This window comes from Podarcis raffonei, chromosome 8, assembly GCF_027172205.1.
Source record: "Podarcis raffonei isolate rPodRaf1 chromosome 8, rPodRaf1.pri, whole genome shotgun sequence".
Classification (NCBI taxonomy): Eukaryota; Metazoa; Chordata; class Lepidosauria; order Squamata; family Lacertidae; genus Podarcis; species Podarcis raffonei.
The window spans coordinates 46891017-46908204 of record NC_070609.1 but is presented as its reverse complement, the minus strand read 5'-3'; the positions used below and the strand labels follow the sequence as shown (position 1 = coordinate 46908204).

Below are 17188 nucleotides of genomic sequence, written 5' to 3'. Positions count from 1 at the left end.
AGAGTAATACCATCAAACCCAGTGTGGCTTACATCTGAGTAGACTAGCACAGGACTGGGACTTTTGTCTTGTGAAAGCTGAATCAGGAGTCTATTCCAGATTACTTAATCCAGAACACTCTTTGTCTCTGGCTTTGCCCACTGCTGATGCAACCCCCTTAGGGAGTTACTCTAAAGCTGACCACCCCTGTGCTAGACCACAGAAGTCCTGTCATTTAATTTCAGGTGGGTGGGTGGGTGGAGGGGGTGCAAGACTTTCTGCATAAGTTCAGAGGCAACTGTGTCTTTGATATTCTGAGATACACGAGTGACATGGAAGAAAAAGTGTCACTTTAAGAACAAGAGTCCTGTCGGATCAGGCCAATGGGCCCTCTACTCCAGCATCTTGTTCTCACAGTGGCTAACTAGTTCCCTATGGGAAGCCATAAGCAGGACATAAGCAAGTCTGCTTGTGATTCCCAGCAACTGATATCTCCAACAAAATACTGCCTCCAATATTATGGAGGTAGACCACAACCATTGTGTGGCTAGTATCCATTATTCTCTATAAATTTGACTTATCTTCTAAAGCCAACCAAGTTGGAGATCATCACTACAACTTGTGCTAGTGAATTCCATTTATTTAATCAATTTCTATACCAGCTAAGCAAAATAAACAGTTTTCAACATGGGTTAAAACATCTTTAATAAACAGCAAATACAAAAAAAGAGAGACCATTTTCTGTAAAACACCATTATCAACTGAATAGCGTATCCTTTTTAGTATCAAAATAAACATTACGCATAAAAGGAGCAACAAAAGTGCAAGGAGAATTCGCAGCCAACGCAGAAAGCAAATAAAGTATTTTTAAAAGATGAGGAAATGAAATATTACAAATGGAAGTTCCCTTGTAGACAGTCAGTGCAGTATTGTGGTTAGAGCAGACATCCCCAAACTCGGCCCTCCAGATGTTTTGGACTACAGTTCCCATCATCCCTGACCCCTGGTCCTGTTAGTTAGGGATGATGGGAGTTGTAGTCCCAAAACAGCTGGAGGGCCGAGTTTGGGGATGCCTGGGTTAGAGTGTCAGAGTAGGACCTGGGAGACCAAATCCGTCCTTGACCATGAAGCTCACTGAGTGACCTTGAGCCAGTCACTCACTCTCATCCTCACCTACCCCACGGGGTTGTGGGAATTGGAGGACGAAAGCTATTCCACCTTGAGCTCCTTGAAGGAAGATGTGGGAAACAAATGCAATAAATAATAACACAAAATATAAACAAACTACTAAAAAGTATATATTCCAACTTAAAAAAAACACACCCCACAGCCATATGACTGACGTGCTGTGTGAGGAAGCATTTTCTTTTGGGTCTCCTGAATCTTCAGACACTGCCTTCATTGTATGTCCAGGAGTTCTAGTACTGTATTATGAGCAGGAGAAGAAACTTTTCTCTTTTGGCACTTTTGGTCTGGAGTTGGTGTGCCTTTTGCTTCAAGCTGGAGGCGTTGGTCCCCTCTGTATTTGAAACGAGATTTGTGTGGGGCTGTGAGGAACGAACGAGTCTTCTTTCGAAGTGAAAAGCCTGATAAGGAGCCCGTTGTCCTTCGAGGAGCATTTCGGGTGCCAAAAAAAATGAAGCCGCCGCATACGCCCGTGTTTTCGCGGCGAGAGCTGCAGTACCCTGTGCCTGCCAGGAGGGGGCGGGCTACCTGGGGAAACTGCGAGAGGCAGGGAGAGAGAGGCGGGGCGGGGCTTGGAAGGATGGGGGAGGAGTCGGGCCGCTGCCCTTGCTGTCGCCATGGAGACGGGCCCCGCGGCCTGACCCGCGCCGAGGAGCCTTTGGTCCAGCAGGGCCTGCCCTGAGGAAGGGGGCCCCTCAGCGCCCTCCCGATCCCGGGCATGAGGCGGGTGTGTGGCCGCCCGGAACCGCCACTGAGCTGGGGGGGGAAGGTGAGGAGGACGGATTCGGGCCCCCCTTCCCCCGGTGGGTGGGGGTTGGATTTATACAGCCGCCGGAGTGAGGCCTTTCCCGTCGGGGGGAGAGGGGGGATCGTGGACTTATGGGGTGCTCGTGGTTTTCCACGAACCTCTATGGAAGTATTTTTTGGGATGGAGGAAGGGACTCTGCCATCACCGGCGTCTTGGCTTGAGAAGAGCTGGTCTCTCTCTCTCTCTGGCTGTCGAGTTGAAATCTATTTTTTTTAAAAATCTACTTCTGTTTAATTAGTGCTAGAATTATAATAAAAGTTCTACGGAAGTGAATAGCAAGCACGATCCTGTACACGTTTACTCGGAAGTTATGCAGGCAGTTATCTGTGCACACTTTCCTAGGAGTGAGCCCCTTTGATTGGGACCCACAGTAGTATTAAGTATTTTTTTTTAATGCTTGTGGGACTTTGAAGACTGAACAAATTTATTATGGCCATAAGCCTTCCTGGACTATAGTTCACTTCATCAGATGCATGAAGTCTTAGTTATCCAGCGTTACAGGTATAGTTATACACTGGGTGCTTCCAGACAACCTGGTTATTATTCAGTGTTCAGACATCCAGATTTATTTTCAGGGAGGCTAGACACTTTCGACCAGAGGTTTTCAACCTTTTTGAGTCCACGGCTCTCTTGATGTTTAACTGAGCTTCCTGGGCATGGCTCAACCGCGTAGCATGTTGAGAACTGAAAATGCAAGTTTTCCATTATTTGTGCTTTCCTTCCACTGACTGGCTTTTTCCTAAATCCTATTTGAGGCATTTGGACAGTTGTGATTTATGAACTGGCACTTTAATTTCTCCATACTAGTAGCCTCTGAACATCTCTTCATATACTACACCTAATTTTCTAAAGCATGGGCCGCTGTTTCTCTGAAAGGTACCTCAGTTTTCACTTTTCAGAACTCGGAAAGGCATGTGGAAAAATAACTCCCCTTCTTCCCAGCTTGGAGACAATATGTTTGCTTCCAGTTCTAAGCAACCAGATCACTATATTTCCTTCCTCAATTAGCCTTTGATAATTCTGATAACTTTTAAACACCCACTCACCAGCTAGTTCTTACTGAGGTGGTAGACAGTGTTTGAAACTCTCATTGTTTTAGGTGCATTTTGCAACTTGGAATTTCATTAGCATGAGCAGTTTCTGAGTTCTGGGCGCAGTACTGCACCTAAAATTTCAGAATAAGACTGCAGTGTGGAAGCAAAGGAGGACTTTTTTCTGCCTCCCCATTTCCAGCTACTCTCTGAAGACTGGAGAAGAGACCCTCTTAAGAATATTAGGGTGGTGGACAGGGGAAAGACTAGACTATGTGAAAAAATGGAACATAATATTTTAGCTGTAGCACATTCATTTTCAGCAGTGTATTCTTGTTATTAAAAAAGCGCACCTAGACATTCCATTGTTGTTCCCATAACCTAGGTTTAAGGTGCCATTTAGCTCCCAGCTTTCATATCTCAGTTTCTAACACTAGTGGTAGACCTGTGTCTGGGCTGTACCACTGCAGACTGTGGGGATGCTCACATAACTGAATGGTCTTTTGTACAAAAAGTGTTCTCTATGTAGTAAACTAGCTTGTCTAGGAGAAGATTTCTCCTAGAATCATTTTGCTTGACATAAAGGGTAATAGTGATAGTTGGAGTAGACCCATTGAGATTAATGGTTCTCTTCTGATTTAGCTGGACTCCATTATAGGAGTGCCCCCCTACTTGGACAGACTGAAGTTGTGCAGCCTAGACAAAGGTTTACCATTTCAGTGAGAACTGGATTGTAGTATTGTTCATTGCCACCCCAATCTCTGAGCAGTATGAGATTCCAGAGGTTCCAGTTGCTTACTCAGGGTTCATGTTTCCTTTGGAATAAGGTTTGGCAGAGACTGTGGTGTCTTTATGATATATGGTTTGGCTGACATCCATCTGTCTCGGGAGACAATGGAAGAGTATGCTTTCGGGGGTGAAGTCAAACTATTGGAGAGTTACAGTGCCTGCTGTGGCTGTAGAGACCAATAGGGGAGAGACATGTTTTGTTGCAGCTGGGGCAGATGAAGGCATCTGGTTGTGCTGATGCAAGTGTACCAAGGCATTTCTTCTTTCTGCACTCCTCCCAGTGGTCATTTGTCCTCTGGTCACTGCTGTGAATATACAACATGACTGACTGATATATGGTTTATTTACACATATATACAACCTGGGTGCATGATGAGGGTGGTCACAGCATTAACAACCCAGTTTGGTCTTGCTTCTCCTATAGCATTGGATTCAAATGAAAATCAGGCACTCCCCACCTCTCTCTGACTTAACAGCCTACTGCTTTTACACATCTAGCTCATATCACTCAACTATCAACTCTGGCGTTTGTCTTTCTAACTACCAGCAAGTTGAGGGAAATCATAGTGTGATTGATGCTGTGTAAATTCCTGAACCCTCAGGTACAATATAAGACTTGACTAGGTACGGGAGCTTCTGTTAAGTGCTGTCTAGCAGAGCTATAGATTTATATATATTTGTCTCCTTAATCATCTGCTGTGATTCATAATAATATGAGTGTTTACAACACTTTTTTTTAATCCTCACAACATCCTGTAAAACAGTCTAATATTACTAACCCTGTTTTCCAAATGAAGAAGTCTGGATCAGAAAAAATAGTGGCTTCCCTAAACCCGTCTAGTGCGTACATGATAGAGATCAGATTTTAACTAGAGACATCCAGACTACACAAGCTTTCTGTGGTTGCCATTTGTGGTTGCTCTTTCAAAAAATGTTTGCCTGACTACGAAAATTTGGGTGTTGTGTATTTGAGTAGTGTGAGCACATGTGTGCAGTCCTTGTGTTGTAGTGTGTGTTTATAAGAAAAGTGTCTAGGAGACCTGGCAATACACTAGTGTTGTGTTTCCTAGGGAGTGGCATCAAAAGTCACTCCTCTGCCAATGCATAAAATCAGTTGCTTTAGCCTCTGCTTAAAAAACAAAAACAACCTCTGTTAAAGGAGAATCATGAATTTTCACCTCTTATAGAAGTGTCTGTTGTGTTCCAGTTTCACCAGCCAAAGCAGACAGTGGATAGCTTGCCTCTTTTAGCTTTTGTAGTTCAGCTAGTTTCATATACTGGAGAATGAAGTGGGCTTTGCTTTGCAATAAAGGATGACCTATTTGGTGGGCTTTTCCATCACACCTGTCTTCACTGGATAGAGATGAAATGGGTCAAAAAGTACCCAGCAAAAGATACAAAATTGTTTTTAAAAATAGTATTACTTAAAATGTAAAATATCACTTTTGTATTGAAGGCTTTGGCACAGAAGCCTTTATGTATTTTTTCAAAAGATTGTTTTTGATATGATTTAATCCTTCTAATTTACTCTGACTATCTACAGAGAAAAGGACTGTGGGCCTTATGAGAACATTTTAAGAGCTACATGATCAGATTAAAGGAGCCTGCACTGAGAAACTGAGGCCACCATTTTGCGGCTGGGGTAAGGGAAGCCTCCATGACTTCTGCAACTTTTATAGTCTTCCATGGCCTTGGGCTACTCCAGGTTACACACACCTTGTGAAGCTTAGAGTTTTCATGTGACGTCTTTGCTTGTTTGTAATAAATATCAAGTAAGGGTGCTTGTATTAGATTTGTGCAGAAGACAAAGTAGCTGAACTTGTGGAGATAATCCAGTCCTCCTCTTCCCTATGTTTGCTTGTCAAAGTACTTAGCATAAATGCAGAAAGTCATTAGACATACATACCGGTTAAAGGCAGACGTATGGACAGAGGAGGGGAAACTTTGCTTCAGAACTACTTATGTTTGGTGAGATATGTTTCCACAGTGCACTAGAACACACATACCCATTCAGCTACAGGGGTTGGGATGCAAAGCATTACACAGTTCTCACCTAGAGCAATAGCACACTTGGCAACATTGCACCTATCTCAACACCTAACAGTATAACAGATGTAAAGTTTAGATCTGGTCTAAGCAAACCTCCAAAAAGACAAGGCAAGTTGCAGTATTGTCTTATGGGGTGGTCTTTTTATTATTTATTTATTTCATAATTTTGATACACTGCTTGCTTTTTAAAAACCTCCAAGTGGTTTACAGAACAATAACATTATCAATAGAAGCAACTGTTTGAAATGTGTGGCTTTTTAAAAAAAAATCAGCAATAAACTAAACAGATTAAAACACACATGAACATTCTACAAATCAGGTTGGGCTTGTCTGAAGAAAACTGTGTTTAGCAAAGAGGGCAGTGAAGGTGTCTGCCTGATGTCAATAGGCAGGAGGTTCCAAAGTGTGGGTGCTGCCATACTTAAAAGATCCATTTCCTACAAATGTAGAACAAATTATATTATGTGGCACCTGTAACAGTGCCAGTTCCGCAGATCAAAGTAGTCAAGTGGGTATATTTGGGCAATGCAATTGATCTTTCAGATAAATAAAGCTACACAAGCTGTGGTACATTATGCTGCCATCTCTCTGGTGTTTAGACAGGCCTTTTCTGCACGGAAAGCTTTGACTGAGAGAGGTTTTATCCCTGTAAAATTTGTCTTCTGGGCCTCTTTCAAGAAAGCATTTTCTCATTTTTCTTTTCTGCTTCTGCTAGATGAACATCTGCAATAAACCACCTAATAAGACAGCACCAGAGAAGAGTGATGAAGCAGCTCATGAGGTCCAGTTCCAGCATGCCCGGAGAAATGGCTGGAGCTGGCCTCCACATCCATTCCAGTTTGTTGCTTGGCTGCTCTACCTCTTCTTTGCAGTGGTTGGCTTTGGTGTCCTTGTGCCACTCCTGCCTGCGCACTGGGTTCCTGCTGGGTATATTGTATCCTTGCATATTGATGTTTCAGCATAGTATTGCAAATACAGCTGTCACAATTACTGGTGAGGGTAATTTAGGAATGGTAGAAAACCTTTAGTGAGCAAAATCACTGAGTGTTCCTGTCGTTCAGACTGTACCCTTACTTTACTGTAATTTGTAGGATTGTTGCATTTGAGCAGTATCTTATGCTTTCTAAAAGAATAATTGCAATTTTCTGTACACTAATGGCTCATGCCATTTTGCTGTGTCCGTTTGCTCTCAACGCTGCCCACATCCCTTGTTAATTTTACTTTCCCTGTGCCTTTGTGAATGAATGGTAATTTGAATCCTTTGACTCACTTGGTAACAAAAGAGACCTTTTTCTTAACTGAAGAGATTAAAAACATATTTTGCCCACTTAAATGGGACCTTGAAAATGAGAAGTCAGTATATTTGTAGAGACAACCCTTAACTGTGTTCACTTCAGTGTCCCGGAGTGTTTTTTCTCTGCCATCTAGTAGTTCATCTTACAGCAGTTTCTATTGACCCAGCTGATGACGGTGTGCGAGAGAAGAATTACCAGGGGCCACTCACTACTTTCAATCGAAGCCAGCATGCTCACGTCATTGAAAACCGCCACTGTCACATCTGTGATGTCAATGTGTAAGTAATAGTCTTGTTCTTCCTTGTGTTTTCTGTAAGTTTATTGCATTGAATCCTCTCACAGACAGCAGTCAAGTATTGGAAATATCAGATGAAGCATGTGTGTAATAGTTGTGGAGTTATATTCTACCTTCATTAGAGAACTGGAGATTTATTGAGCACAAGGCTGTCAACTAAATACCCATTTGTGGTTCCAGAAGCAGTCCAGTGCTTAATTTTTCCTCAGTTCAAGTTATGGAAACAAATACTGCCAGGGCAATGATTTTTCCTGTTGGTAGGGTCCTGTGTTTTTGTTGTTGCTTCATTTCACTGGAAGCCAGTGGCTCTGCTACATTGGTGACAGGAAGTCATGGACAGTGCAATAACCACCAGCACCATTGTGTTTGTGCATTGGACACAGTGGTTAGGTAGGGATTTTGGCTTGCCCAACATACTCGTCTTTCAGTATTTTTATTGTAGCATTAAGAGAGAGGCTAGAATGATCTTGCTCAGGTGTGCTGGCAGGAAGCATAAAAGTCAGCAGCAATTAAGAAAAGAGCAATGGTCTCATGCTGCTTCATTGCATTTAAGTGGGAGTCGCATTGTTGCAAAACATATAAGTAGGCTCAATTGGGTTTGTAGCCTGAGAGAAAGAAACAGGGGAAGAAAGAGAGTGTATAATGTTGGTCTTTAGTAGACTTAAGTGTGCCTTTTCTTTGTGTTTTAGGCATCTAACGTAGCATCCCAGACTGTGAGAGGCATGAGCAACAAACTATGATTAGTTCTGTTTTGCAGGTTTTATCCACTCTAACATGAACATTCCTTTCTTATTGTTAGGAGCTCCAGATCAAAGCACTGTGGGACCTGCAACAAGTGTGTGTGTGGATTTGATCATCACTGCATGTGGCTTAACAACTGTGTGGGAGAGAGGAACTATTGGTATGGGTCATGTCTTTCACAGCATTAATCCACACAAGCAAAGCTACTGTGCAGGACTGTTGAATCATCCCTGTGCCTTGTGCTTCAGCCACTATTGTCCAAATACCTAGTTTCTCTCCTTTTCAAAATTACAGCATACTCCATACAAATCAGAGAGCACCCTTAAGTTTGCAGGCAGAATTGTATGCCTACTTCTTCAGTAGCTTTTAAAAGGGAGCACAGAGTAGAACTTATTTAGCCAAATATTAGGGATCTCTGTCCAAATGCTTATTTTGAACCCTAACTCAAACAGCTGGACATAGAGCTCACTTTCTTGCTCTGTTCCTTCTGGCTACTGAAGGTTAAGCTTTGTCCTCTTTTAGTAGCTCTGAAGTAGGTGATGCCAACCTTTTTTGGCATGTGTGTCACAAGTCAAACTTAAATTAGCTTAGAGTTCTGTAGTGTGTGCCACAGTACATGCACATCCCTCTGGCCTTTGAGGCAAAAAAAATATATCCCAACTTCGCTTATACACGGATGTGGTCTGAGCAGACAACGATTGACCAGGAAAGGGATCTAAGGGTCATGGTGAATAGTTTAAAAAAAACCACAAACCCAGTGTGCATTAGTTATAAAAATATGAATTCCATGTTCAGGGTCATTAGGAACAGAATTGAAAACAAAACTGCCAATATCATAATGCTGTTATACAAATCTATGGTGTGACCTCTCGGAGTGCCATGTTCTGGGAGTGAACTTTCAAAAGGATGTTGTAGAGCAGGAAAAAGTTGCAGAAAAGGGCATGAGCAACTCTCTTATGAGGAAAGACCATAACGTTGGGGGCTTTTTGGTTTAGAAAGAAAAGCAAGTTGCATAAAATTATGATTAGTATGGAGAAAGTGGATGGGAAGAACCGGGATCATTCAACAGACAGTGTAGTGCTAACTGACCTTCTATTTCCTTGGCAGGCTTTTTCTGAACAGTGTGATATCTGCCATCCTAGGCCTTCTCCTAATCCTACTCATTGCTTGCTACGTTTTTGTGGAGTTCTTCCTTAACCCCATGAGACTGCGCACAGACCAGCACTTTGAAGGTATCAACCCACACTCTGCATGAGGAACTGTCTCAATGTGAACACTTTGTTCAACTAGGTTCCCTGAGGGAGCACCTCTAGTGATAAGTATCCCAATTACCATACACTATTACAGCATTCTATGATCAAGAGTGGCATGATGCAGTTTCTTAAATAGTTAACATCTATAAAGAGGTGTTCAAGCTCAAAGCTTCTTAGAAATTGTTCCCTTTGACCTGAGCAGCAAAGGTATTTTGCACCTTCTCAGTATCACTCCCCTTCAGATGTTCCATGGCTCCAGACTTGGCTTCAATTTCCTTATTTGTATAATTCTGTTTTCTAGGCCTGAAGAACCAGACGGATGTGTGGTTTGTGTTCCTTCCTGCTGCTCCCATTGAGACACAAGGACCTGCCATTTTGGGTTTGACTGGGGTTCTGATTCTCCTGGGGCTGCTGACTCTGTTCCTGTTGGGTCACCTGCTGATCTTCCACATTTACCTCAGTAGGTATCACTTTTTATTCTGCAGTTCATATTAATTGGGAACCCCCCGCTGTGCACATGCTGTGTAAGGAGCAACTGGGATATGTTTTCTATTGTCTATATAAATACTCAGCAGAGACTATAAAAAGAAGCAAGTATTTGCACACAGGCTTCCAATCTAAGGCACAATACAAAAGGAAAAGGAAATGAGAGAAGAGAAAAGACAAGCAAATTCAGATGCTAAGTCTTAAAGTTACATAATTCCCCTTATAAGTGACCAGCTGAACTGGCCACTGAGGAGGCAGTTTTGGGAGAAGAGAAGCCAAATAGCAGTTGGTCCCAGCTCAGCTGATGTAGTTGGTCTCTCTTCTCTCTGCTCAGATTCATCTTACTCTTCTTAGCATTTTTATTCCAACAGTTGTCTGCTTCCATTCCCCAGTGGTTGAGTGTGTGTCTATCCTGACTTTCAAATGGTGGGGTAGTAATAAGCAGAATGGCAATTGTATCTTCCCATTCAAATATCTTTCTAAAGTGTGAATGCAGCTGAAGGTGAAGGTGGCTGGGGCATACATTCACTTATGGTCTGGATAAGTCTGGATAGACAGTGGAGTTCATAGTACTCTCCCATCACAGTTCTCCAAGAACCACCCATGACTGTTTTGTTTGGATTGGAGTATTTTGCATGCAGTGTTTACTTAACTCTTTGATTTAACAATGAAAAATGTATTATTTATTGAGAACCCATAAGGAGGATGTTAGTTAATAATTTTGAGCTTTTCCACCTTTATTCATGCAGTGTCTGAGCTGGCAGATTTTCTATCATTTAATTCTTCTCTTTTCCGTTTCATTAGTGTGGCATCGATTGACCACCTACGAATACATTGTGCAGCAACGCCCCCCTCAGGAGATGAAGGATCCTGTCAAGCAGCTAGAATCCTGCCCTCCTCAAGTGAGGCCTATTCAGGTATTGCAGGGGTGACCAACCTGTGACCTATGGGCTGGATCTGACCTGACAAGGCACACAGAGTAGTTTGCTGGCTCCTGCAGCTTATCTTCCAGTCTCAGCATGGTAGCATCCATTACTGAGATTGAGAGTCAGAGTACTCTGCCTGCTCTTTAGAGATGAAGTGTAAAAGGCAGCACCGTGGTGGTGGTTTTTTAAAACCTACATTGGGAATGTATTTAAAATCTTACCATAAAAGGTCTTTCTCTCGAGAGCTGGCAAAGCTGCTTTCTGCAGGGATTGGGGAACTCAGTCGGGCAGCTGATCCAATTGTGCCTCTCCCTGCCCCACACCTGGCATCAGGTTTGGATGAAATGACCTTGTGGGCCCAATTGGGACCCATGTCAAGCCAAGTTGCATCCACAGTCCTGGGATTTCCCAACCCAGATATAGATAGAAAAAATCTCCTTTAACTCAATGTTTCTAGCAGAGGGCATTGATTTGGTTTATATAAATGACCCTTATATTTGGATCATTTAATACTGACCAAATTATTCTTTTAAGAGAAACACAGCATTTACAACTTCTTTAAAAAGAAGAATTTTAAAAAGAATTTTAAAAAGAATAATAAAAAAAATTGATTCTCATGCAGCATGTGCCTGATCAATCCTCTCTTGGAATGTATAGACAGTATTCACATTGACAATAAATTCAGTTGTACAATTTAAAGAAATCATCCATTCCAAGTGGATTTTGTGCACTTTGGGTACAAAGTGATCTTCCATAGTCTCTCAGCACTGCATGGTGAGAGACAGTTTAGCTTGTATACTCGAATCTAGCTTTGAGCTGAATTTCAAATATGTAAGAAACTTGTGCAGACTAAAACCAAGCTGTCAAAGGGAGGTGTAAGCCATGACTTGAACATGGCATTAATAGGGAGCTAGTGACTTTTAAAATGAAGTGATTGATAGTGTTGGTGCTCAACTAAACACAGCAAAATTTTATATAGTTCATAAACAATTGCCCAAGCCTTTCATGTTTTTATCATCTAAAATACAACTAGAAAAAGTGAACTATATGCAAGTGTCTCTCATTTTTATTTTGGTTGAGATTTTTTAAGATGCTGCAATCTATGCATGTTTACTTGGGAACAACCCCCATGGAACACACTGGGACCTCCTTCTGGGAAAATATATTATAGGACCAGGCTTTTAAAAAGTAACGATGATGTTGAAATCTACAGGTACCTGAGCTAAATTTTACAGTAATTTTGACTTACAATAAAGAGAAGGAAACTAACTTGTCAGGATGCCTGGGTTGTTCACTTGCCTCTGTTTTAAAATAACTCTTGCACATTTCAGGAAATGCAGTTTTATGTAGGAAGCCTTGGATATACCAATCCTGAGATCCAGGTGGAAGACTCTACAGGATTAGCATCTGGGAAAGAGTGAGTAAAGTTGATGTCAAGTTTCTTTTCATATAACTGAGCTTACCTAGAAGCTGTTCTAGAGTCACAGCAGGTAGTTTAATGAAGTCACTCTGAGGGGAGGAAAAATTAGCACTTCCAGTTTTTCCAGGCATCTGAGGTGTCATAACACCATTCTCAATGTACATAATCTCATAGGTACAAGTAGAGACGTAAGCTGTTTGTGTGAATGGGCTATAAGAGAAGTTTCCCTGTGTATATATGTTACTAAAGGGACACATGGAGCAAGTTTTATCAAAGCATTTCCTCAAATCATGGAAAAGAGATTAAATACAAATTATAATATTAAGATGAAATATACAGAAATTCTCCACATTGCAAATGGATTTCACATGAAGAAGAAAATTATGTTAAACTATTATAATTTACATGGTGTGACATTTTTATTTTGTTACTTCTTGTTTTTGTATTTTAAAAAAGCAAAAACTGAAGGCATTTCTTCTTTCTGAAGAAATTCTGGGAGTTCAGACTAGAACTCCAGTAGCAAAGGCTTGATGGGCCGACAAAGGAGGTGAAGCTTTTATTTATTGCATTGTAGATGGATTGGTATGTAAGAAATCAGCACTGCCTGTTCTGTTTTCAGCCTAACCAAGTTCTGCATTCGCAGTGATGGCTCAGACACCAAGCTCATCCTCACCCCTGAGCAATCAGAGGTGCAAGATGGAGACCAGCCACAGGTGAGAGATAGAGCTGTGAGTTGTAGTCTTTTGTGCTGGGGCTGTGCTGCTGCGCCTGATCTTGGGGCATAAGTCATCATGCCACACTTCCTCTTTCATCTGCAGCTGTTATCATTTACAGCTGAACTTGTATCCTTCCCTTCTGTGGTTAGTAGCCCTTTATCTGCTTGTATCCTTCCATTGAAGCAAAATTACAAAGTTCATACTTTGATGGCAGTGTGAGGAATGGGGTTCTGAATGCTCTTAAACTGAAAGCATTGTTGTACTGAGGCTAAATATGAAAAGGGTCAGATGTGCACTTTCGCCTTCTTTTCCATGTTTTCATGGAAAATCATCTCTCTCATTCTGAGGGTATTTATTACTTATTTTATTTTTAAAATTGTATACCACTTAACTGTAAAAAACAATAACCCTCCTCTAGGCAGTTCACACACACACACACACACACAGAGAGAGAGAGAGAGAGAGAGAGAGAGAGAGAGAGAGAGAGAGAGAGAGGCTGAAAAATAGTGACTGGCCCAAGATTATCGAGTGTGCGTCATGGCTGAGAAGAGATTTGAACCTGAATCTCCCAAGCCCCAGACCAACATTCTAATGTCTACATCACACTGACTCTCAATCATCAGTTATAAAACTATTTTAAAATGGAAGGAAGTGGTGTTAGTTTGATACCTACCACCTTGCTCATTGTTTTACTTTTTATCTCTCCTCCCTCCTTCCTTAAAGGGGCTCAGTCGGACCACATTGTTCTTTGCCCTTGCTCACTGCCTCCCCTCCCCATCCTCAGAATGACTGCTCCTAGGTCACCCTGCAAGCTTCAAGGCTCAGTGGGAATTTTAACTCTGGTCATCTGGGTCCTTCTTTGTCACTCTAATCCAGGATTGGCTAACCACCCAAAGCATTTTCCCCTGCCTCCAAGTCCCCATCTGTTGTGGCAGTTGCAAAGCCATTGTTGTTTTTTGTTTCTCTCTGCTCAGCCCACTCCCTATTGGAAACACAACTCACTTCCTCCCTGGTCATCAGATTAATCATTTTATGAGCAGGAAGGGAGTGATAACACTCCCTCTTCAGTTGATCGGCACAGATCAGCTGAAGCAGGAGGCTGTGTGATTATTCCCATGAGTGTAGCATGAGAGTGTATTTTGGCCACACCACTGGCATTCAACCCCAGTGGGCTGGCCAAGGGTGAATCTGGGCCTCAGGCCACTAAAAGGTTAGCCACCCCTCCTCTAACCATTAAAATTGCAATGATTTTAAGCAGATTTGTCTTGTTGTGTAACTTCAGAAAAAGAAGAAGAAGAAAAGGAGAAAGAAGTTGCATAAGGTCCCCTCTTCTGTGTCAGAAGAAAGATCCAAGATGGCTGATGGCCCATGGTCCTCTCTTCCAGCTTTACAACCAGGTAAAAGAAAAAGGTGGAGAGAGTCAGAAGTAGAAAGTATTTGAATAGAGTTTCTGGGGTCATGAATGGTGTATGAAGGCAGGCATTTTCTCTTCCTTCATCATTGCACAGCCTCTAAACATTGGAGCATTTCTTCTCAGCAGCAGAAACCATATAACTCTTATTATCACATGTGACCACTAGTTGACCAATCAGTAGATTCCAGATTTAACTGCAGAGCTGCCACCTCTTCTTTCTCTAGATCACTTCTTTCTACATGCTCTAAACATACATGTACTGGAGCTCTGTTCTGTTTGCCTCTTGGCCTTTCTTGTGGAACAGGGGTGGTGGATAGGATCCAGCTGCTGGGCCTGATCCTGAGTTCCCCTGAGTATGCTAGGTGGGCAAGGTGGCCTACCTGTCAGTTCCTGTCAGTCATCAGGTGATGCAACAGAACTTACTAGTGTAAATGCTGGTCAGTACTTAAAGCAAACCCCTCTTTGTGTGGGGATTGGCTGCACTGTAGAGTTCCTAATTGAAACATGCCAGTTGGGAATTCAGAAGCACAGGCAATCCCTGCAAGGCTTGTTGTCACCACCAATCAGGTGATTGATGCTGATGGCAAGCCTTACTTGCCAAGGAACAATCAGGGGCACACTTTAAGGTTTCCAATTATTGATTTGCAGCCACATCTCTACCTGCCCACATCTGATACCACATATAAGGTCATGTGTGGTTTGTGGAAGATGTCTTCACAGGGCATATTACGAGCCCTTCCAGACTTAATTTGGTCTGTGGTCTGGAGGTTCCCCGCCGTTGCTGCTGAAGGAGGGAAATATCATTTCCTAACACCCTCTTCCTCTTATGTTTGCAGAACTTTCCATCACAGGTGCCACCTCCTCAACATCCTCGTCCTCCAGCCTTCGCCTTCCCATGCCGGCTGCCCCTCCCAAAATAGTCACACCCACAGGCAGCAACGGTCCCGTCCAGGCCGCAGGTCCTCCAGCTGACTACCATTCCGAGTCAGCCGAGTCCATGGATGAGATCCCTGTGGCTCAGACGCGTCTGGGGAGCAGTGCCCCAAATGCAGCTTCCCAGAGCAACGCTCGGCATCTCCCCTTCCCCACTGTCCACTCCAGAGGGGGAGGAGAGAAGCACCAGAACACCACGCACAACCCAAAAGACAAGAACTGTCAGCCACCTGCAGGGCAGCGGGTGGAAGAGCTGGAACTGTCTCCTAAGATCCCAACCATCTTTGTGAGCAAAAGCAGTGGGGAGCCACCTGTCCCCAAACCCTGGTCCGGTGAAACATCATTTGAACCCCCCCACAGAAAATGCTCCAGTAAACGGCACGTGGATGATCAGGACTGCCACGTATGGGACTCAACCACCAGTTCAACTGCAGCTTAGACATCCTAAGAGCCAAGGCAGAAGAAGGGATGTGTGGGCTGCTCACTCTCCAAATATATTCCTGTTCAAGGATTTAATCTTGAGTCATCTGTCTTGCTCTCTGGAGCTGGCTGGTCATGGCTCCTTGTTAACCTGCCTTTTGTGGATGGGGGAGAGGGCTTATTCCATCATCTTTGTAGCTTTTGCAAGGAAGTCATTTTGCCTTTGAAGGCCAACGGAATTGTAGAAATCTGCTCCTGGGCAACAGTCTTTCCTCACTGATGGGTACCAGGAGGTTTGAAGGTTTAAGGCTAAGCCTTATAGGTGGTTGGAATCTTATTTCAAGTTCTCTTACAGATCCCACAGAAGCAAGCCTGTGCCCTTTGCTTAACGCAGTGCATTCCTATGGGGTGCCAAAAGCAGCTACCACAACAGTGGAAGGGGCAGGGTGGGAAAGTCACTCGTCCTACAGTAGCATGGATTACACTCTCCTCTGGAAACAGCTCCCTGTTTTTCTATCTCTCTGTCTGAAAGGGTTTTCTCTTTTTCGTGATGGCTTATTCTTGCCTTGTAATGCAGATTCACTGGCCTCACAGTGGAGGACTTGCATTGATGGCCAGGGGCCAGAACCAGGGACTTTGAGTGGGTGGCTTCCCTTGAAAATGCTGTCTGGGGAAAATAAGGCTCTTTGCAAGGTGTGCAAGGAGATAAGGTCCTAGGACGAGGCTCCTGGGTGCTTGTGAACCTCCTCAGTGTTTCACTGCTTGCTATGGAGAGGGACCATGTGATGGAGCACATGCTCTGCAGTTCGAGCAGGGCGGGGAACCTGTCATCCCTTCTAGGTGGCGGGCCGCAGTTTCCCCACTTCTGCCCTAGAAGTCTCTTGTTCCATCCCTGGCATCTTTAGTTTATAAAGGCACAGGTAAACAGTACGCGAGATTGTGCCTGCGACTCTGGAGAACCACTGCCAGTCAGGGAAGACAACACTGGTCTAGACTGACGAATAGGTTGGCCTCTTGCAAAGCAGCTTCTGATGTTCACGCAGCAATATTCTCGGGCTCCTTGAACAGCTCTGTTTACAATAAAAAACATTTCTATGCTCTTTGCTAAACATTTTTCTCCACCACCACCCCGACTTTTGTGCCTTTGGTGAGGATGAGCAGCAGTTTTACCTCTTTAGAGGCCCAAAATGTTTCAGTGCAGATTCGCTTGGATCCTGAATGCAGCACCCCTCCGCTCTGAAAATGTAACCTTTTTTTGGGCGGGGGTGCGGTCAGCTCTTTAGTACCTCTTCAAATAACTGCACTTTTCAACTAGTTAAATACTCAGAGGACAAATCTGATTTTATCTCTACTGGAACATTTGGGAATCATTATCAGTAGAAATAAAATCAGATTTGTCTTCTGAAAGGACAGCTCAAGTAGGAGAAGACATTTGTTTCAATTCACAA

General features: G+C 43.2%; 1 protein-coding gene across 3 annotated transcripts; it reads left to right on the top strand.

The window, feature by feature from the left end:
* The first annotated feature begins 1760 nt into the window (after positions 1-1760).
* ZDHHC1 (zinc finger DHHC-type containing 1) lies at positions 1761-15836 on the top strand. Of its 3 annotated transcripts, none has more exons than XM_053399700.1 (12): positions 1761-1933; positions 5336-5434; positions 6557-6775; positions 7239-7414; positions 8231-8332; positions 9280-9404; positions 9727-9885; positions 10716-10828; positions 12169-12254; positions 12901-12970; positions 14256-14370; positions 15224-15836. In XM_053399700.1, exons 3-12 carry the CDS (start codon positions 6557-6559, stop codon positions 15757-15759), a joined length of 1701 nt encoding a protein of 566 aa, XP_053255675.1. In that variant the 5' UTR covers positions 1761-1933; positions 5336-5434; the 3' UTR covers positions 15760-15836. The 3 variants fall into 3 exon arrangements, with proteins under 3 accessions (XP_053255675.1, XP_053255674.1, XP_053255673.1); XM_053399699.1 differs by having other exon boundaries at positions 1762-1891; positions 12877-12970; XM_053399698.1 differs by having other exon boundaries at positions 1762-1933; positions 12877-12970.
* The last annotated feature ends 1352 nt before the right edge of the window (positions 15837-17188 follow it).

Coding starts and splice junctions, on each gene's coding strand:
- ZDHHC1 (XM_053399699.1), top strand. CDS start 6,557: ATGAACATCTGCAATAAACCACCTAATAAGACAGCACCAGAGAAGAGT. Junction 7,415..8,230: donor CACATCTGTGATGTCAATGT/GTAAGTAATAGT, acceptor TCTTATTGTTAG/GAGCTCCAGATCAAAGCACT. Junction 12,971..14,255: donor AAGATGGAGACCAGCCACAG/GTGAGAGATAGA, acceptor GTGTAACTTCAG/AAAAAGAAGAAGAAGAAAAG.